The sequence below is a fragment of the Nerophis ophidion genome, linkage group LG23, assembly GCF_033978795.1.
Source record: "Nerophis ophidion isolate RoL-2023_Sa linkage group LG23, RoL_Noph_v1.0, whole genome shotgun sequence".
NCBI classification, from domain to species: domain Eukaryota; kingdom Metazoa; phylum Chordata; class Actinopteri; order Syngnathiformes; family Syngnathidae; genus Nerophis; species Nerophis ophidion.
The window spans coordinates 38,241,270-38,247,269 of NC_084633.1; the positions used below are offsets into that span (position 1 = coordinate 38,241,270).

The 6,000-nt window shown below is 44.4% G+C and overlaps 1 protein-coding gene across 1 annotated transcript in view; it reads left to right on the forward strand.

Moving 5' to 3' along the window:
• cdc27 (cell division cycle 27) overlaps positions 1 to 6,000 on the forward strand; it is a 54,066-nt gene that overhangs the window by 13,963 nt on the left and 34,103 nt on the right. Inside the window, exons 5-6 of the mRNA XM_061884436.1 lie at positions 1,098 to 1,195; positions 1,273 to 1,418. Of these exons, the coding sequence (XP_061740420.1) occupies positions 1,098 to 1,195; positions 1,273 to 1,418 (244 nt within the window). The remainder of the gene's footprint in view (positions 1 to 1,097; positions 1,196 to 1,272; positions 1,419 to 6,000) is intronic.

Genomic DNA, 6,000 nt, shown 5'->3' on the forward strand with positions numbered 1-6,000 from the left:
TCAAATGTACTCGTTAAAAGGATATTTACTGGTAGTAAGGATATTTACTGGTAATATCTACATTTACTGGTAACATGGACATGTAGTGGTGAGATGGACATGTAGTGGTGAGACGGACATGTGGTGGTGAGACGGACATGTGGTGGTGAGACGGACATCTGGTGGTGAGACGGACATGAAGTGGTGAGACGGACATGTGGTGGTGAGACGGACATGTGGTGGTGAGACGGACATGTGGTGGTGAGACGGACATGTGGTGGTGAGACGGACATGTGGTGGTGAGACGGACATGTGGTGGTGAGACGGGCATGTGGTGGTGAGACGGGCATGTGGTGGTGAGACGGGCATGTGGTGGTGAGACGGACATGTGGTGGTGACATGGACATGTGGTGGTGAGACGGACATGTGGTGGTGAGACGGACATGTGGTGGTGAGACGGACATGTGGTGGTGAGACGGACATGTGGTGGTGAGACGGACATGTGGTGGTGAGACGGACATGTGGTGGTGAGACGGACATGTGGTGGTGAGACGGACATGTGGTGGTGAGACGGACATGTGGTGGTGAGACGGACATGTGGTGGTGAGACGGACATGTGGTGGTGAGACGGACATGTGGTGGTGAGACGGACATGTGGTGGTGAGACGGACATGAGGTGGTGAGACGGACATGTGGTGGTGAGACGGACATGTGGTGGTGAGACGGACATGTGGTGGTGAGACGGACATGTGGTGGTGAGACGGACATGTGGTGGTGAGACGGGCATGTGGTGGTGAGACGGGCATGTGGTGGTGAGACGGGCATGTGGTGGTGAGACGGGCATGTGGTGGTGAGACGGACATGTGGTGGTGAGACGGACATGTGGTGGTGAGACGGACATGTGGTGGTGAGACGGACATGTGGTGGTGAGACGGACATGTGGTGGTGAGACGGACATGTGGTGGTGAGACGGACATGTGGTGGTGAGACGGACATGTGGTGGTGAGACGGACATGTGGTGGTGAGACGGACATGTGGTGGTGAGATGGACATGTAGTGGTGAGATGGGATTGAGATGACCTGCTGAATGACTGACAACTTACTTTCCATTGTAACAGCAAGACAGATCGAGCTGCAAAAGGTGCAGAGTGCTTCCAGAAAAGTTTGTCCCTCAATCCGTTCCTGTGGTCGCCTTTCCAGAACCTTTGTCTCCTAGGTAAGGCCTTCCTCCTTCCCTCCCTCCCTCTCCACCTCAGCTGTGACCCTCACTGTGACCCATGTGTGTTGTTGCAGGTGACAAACCTGATCCAGATCAGGTCTTCAGACTGTCCTCCTTGCAGCACCCTTCAATAGTCCCGCCCCCAACTTCTGTGAGTCCGGCACAGAACTCCTCGCATCGCATGGAGACCGCCTTCATGGAGACGCCACAGCACACACTGGTACATGGTCATAAACACTTTTATTAGCACAAACACATTTATCATCACAATCATAAACATATGTATTAAAACATATTTAATATCATAATCATAAAAATATTGATCACATTTATAAACATATTTAATATCATAAACGTGGGGCAAAAAAGTATTTAGTCAGCCAGCGATTATGCAAGTTCTCCCACTTAAAATGATGACAGAGGTCTGTCATTTTCATCATAGGTACACTTCAACTGTGAGAGACAGAATGTGGAAAAAAAATCCAGGAATTAATTTTAAAGAATTTATTTGTAAATTAAGGTGGAAAATTAGTATTTGGTCACTTCAAACAAGGAAAATCTTTGGCTCTCAAAAACCTGTAACTTCTTCTTTAAGAAGCTCTTCTGTCCTCCACTCGTTACTTGTATTAATGGAACCTGTTTGAACTCGTTATCTGTATAAAAGACACCTGTCCACAGCCTCAAACAGTCAGACTCCAAACTCAGCTACGGCCAAGACCAAAGAGCTGTCGAAGAACACCGGGAGAAGAATTGTAGACCTGCACCTGACTGGGAAGAGTGAATCTACAATAGGCAAGCAGCTTGGTGTGAAAGAATCAACTTTGGGAGCAATTATCAGAAAATGGAAGACTTACAAGACCACTAATAATCTCCCTCGATCTGGGGCTCCATGCAAGATCTCATCCCGTGGGTTCAAAATGATCATGAGAACGGTGAGCAAAAATCCCCCAACCACACAGGGGGACCTGGTGAATGACCTGCAGAGAGCTGGGACCAAAGTAACAAAGATTACCATCAGTAACACACTACACCGACAGGGAATGAAATCCTGCAGTGCCAGACGTGTCCCCCTGCTTAAGCCAGTGCATGTCCAGGCCCGTCTGAAGTTTGCCAGAGAGCACATGGATGATACAGCAGAGGATTGGGAGAATGTCATGTGGTCAGATGAAACCAAAATAGAACTTTTTGGTATAAACTCAACTCGTCGTGTTTGGAGGAAGAAGAATACTGAGTTGCATCCTAGGAACACCATACCTACTGTGAAGCATGGGGGTGGAAACATCATGCTTAGGGGCCGTTTTTCTGCTAAGGGGACAGGACGACTGATCCGTGTTAAGGAAAGAATGAATGGGGCCATGTATCGTGAGATTTTGAGCCAAAACCTCCTTCCATCAGTGAGAGCTTTGAAGATGAAACGTGGCTGGGTCTTCCAGCATGACAATGATCCCAAACACACTGCCCGGGCAACAAAGGAGTGGCTCCGTAAGAAGCATTTGAAAGTCTTCGAGTGGCCTAGCCAGTCTCCAGACCTCAACCCCATAGAAAATCTGTGGAAGGAGTGGAAAGTCCGTGTTGCTCGGCGACAGCCCCAGAAGATCTGCATGGAGGAATGGGCCAAAATACCGGCTACTGTGTGTTCAAACCTGGTAAAGACCTATAGTAATCCTTTGACCTCTGTTATTGCCAACAAAGGTTATATTACAAAGTATTGAGTTGAATTTTTGTTATTGACCAAATACTTATTTTCCACCATAATTTACAAATAAATTATTGAAAATTCCTACGATGTGAATTCCTGGATTTTTTTTTCCACATTCTGTCTCTCACAGTTGAAGTGTACCTATGATGAAAATGACAGACCTCTGTCATCATTTTAAGTGGGAGAACTTGCACAATCGCTGGCTGACTAAATACTTTTTTGCCCCACTGTATGTATTATCACAATCATAAACACATTTATTATCACAATCATAAACATATTTAATATCTTAATCATGAAAATATTTACTACCACAATGATAACATATTTAATATCACAGTCATAAACATATTTAAAATCACAATCATAAATATATTTAACATCCCAATCATAACATATTTAATATCACAATCATAAACATATTTAATATAAAACTCAAACATATTTAATATCAAAATAATAAACATACTTAATATCACAATCATTAACATATTTAAAATCACAGTCAATCACAAACATAAATGTTCTTAATATCACAATCATAAATATATGTTATCACAATCATAAATATGTATTATCAGTCGAGAGATGTCCGATAATATCGGCCTGCCGATAAATGCTTTAAAATGTAGTATCAGAAATTACTTTTTAAAACGCCGCTGTACGAAGCGGTACATATCTGGTAAAACATGGATGTAAGAACAAGTACACAGCAGCCGCGTCTCCCACACACAACACAGCATGCATGAGAGGTTTACTGGCCACGCTTGATGACCTCATCAAACCGCCGCGAGCGGACCATAAACTACAAGAGTGTGTTGTTGCCGGTGCTGTAGCTGTGGCTAACAAGCCTGCTCGCTTGGTGACTAGCGACACCCTGTCTATGGTTTGGGATTATTTTAAAGTGTGTCTGACGGATGCAAAACTGGCAATTTGCAAAGACTGCAAAAAGTTGGTTATGCCAAGAGACGTCTTCCTTTAATACGAGCAATTTGATCTCCCACCTCTTCAACAATCCTAAGGAGACGCACGATGAATACAAGCGGAAGATGGATGAAAAGCAAACACTGAAAAAAAGTAGTACCACACAGTTGTCGCTTAAAGGGGAACATTATCACAATTTCAAAAGGGTTAAAAACAATAAAAATCAGTTCCCAGTGGCTTGTTTTATTTTTTGAAGTTTTTTTCAAAATTTTACACCTCCCGGAATATCCCTAAAAAAAAGCTTTAAAGTTCTTGAGTTTCACTATTTGCGATGCGACTGTCCATTTCCCTGTGACGTCATACAGTGCTGCCAATACAAACAACATGGCGGTTACCACAGCAAGATATAGCGACATTAGCTCGGATTCAGACTCGGATTTCAGCGGCTTAAGCGATTCAACAGATTACGCATGTATTGAAACAGATAGTCGGAGTATGGAGGTAGATAGCGAAAACCAAATTGAAGAAGAAACGGAAGCTATTGAGCGAATTAGCTTTTGACGCTATTCGGCCATAGCATTGGTGTACCTAATGAAGTGGCCCATAGCATGGCTGCCTTATTAGCATCGCCGGTAAAATGTGCGGACCAAACGATCAGGACTTTCGCGTCTTGTGACACTGGAGCAACTTAAATCCGTCGATTAGTAAGTGTTTGTTTCGCATTAAATGTGGGTATCTAGTTTCAAATGTACATACAGCTAGCGTAAATAGCATGTTAGCATCGATAGCTGGCAGTCATGCTGCGACCAAATATGTCTGATTAGCACATAAGTCAACAACATCAACAAAACTCACCTTTGTGATTTCGTTGACTTAATCGTTGCAAATGCATCTGCAGGTTATTCATACATTTCTGTGCCATGTCTGTCTTAGCATCGCCGGTCAAATGTGAAGACACTCTGGCACATTCAATGGGGGTTTGGCGGCAGATTTCTTGCCAGTGGTGCAACTTGAATCCCTCCCTGTTAGTGTTGTTACACCCTCCGACAACACACCGACGAGGCATGATGTCTCCAAGGTTCCAAAAAATAGTCGAAAAAACGGAAAATAACAGAGCTGAGACCCGGTGTTTGTAATGTGAAAATGAAATGAAATGAAAATGTCATCGCTAAAAGACCGATAAACAGAAAGGCGTTTAATTCGCCAAAATTCACCCATTTAGAGTTCGTAAGTCGGTTAAAAAAATACATTGTCTTTTTTTGCAACATCAAGGTATATATTGACGCTTGCATAGGTTTGGTGATAATGTTCCCCTTTAAAGAAAAAAACAAAATACGACAAAAACCACCCCAGGGCGAAAGCCATAGGTTAGAAAATAATGGAGTGTATCGCTCTGGATAACCAAACATTTTCCATTGCACAAGATTCACCAAACTTTTGGAATTCCTGGAGCCCCGCTATGCCACGCCCAATCTCAGAAGAGGCCCTACCTGAATTGTACGGCATTGTTTCCAATCAGGAATAAGCGGTAGAAAATGGATGAATGGATGGACGGATGTTTCCAATCACGTGGAGAAGTTCATTTCTAATGCTGCATCCCTTAGCTTCACCACAGATGAGGCGGTATAGCTCGGTTGGTAGAGTGGCCATGTCAGCAACTTGAGGGTTGCAGGTTTGATTCCCGCTTCCGCCATCCTAGTCACTGCCATTGTGTCATTGGGCAAGACACTTTACCCACCTGCTCCCGGTGCCACCCACACTGGTTTAAATGTAACTTAGATATTGGGTTTCACTATGTAAAGCGCTTTGAGTCACTAGAGAAAAGCGCTATATAAATATAATTCACTTCACTTCACATGAATGTTTCCAATCACCTGGAGAAGTTCATTTCTGATGCTGCATCCACGGATCTTCAAGTGTTGGCATGTTGAGCTTGACTGCGCAATGGCCACATGAGGATTTTGGGATGAAGAAGGCTGTGCTTCATTCTCAAGAGTGCATGTGACGCAATCTCATCTGCATTTGGAGGGATGTTTGAGAAATGGAAAATCCCCAAGGCGAAAGCCCACGTTGTGGTCGGGGACGAAGCATGCAGTATGGCTAAAGCTACGCTGGCTAGTCTGGCCTGCATGGCGCACACTTTGCAGCTTGCAGGGAGCGCTGGTGCCCCGTCTCTACG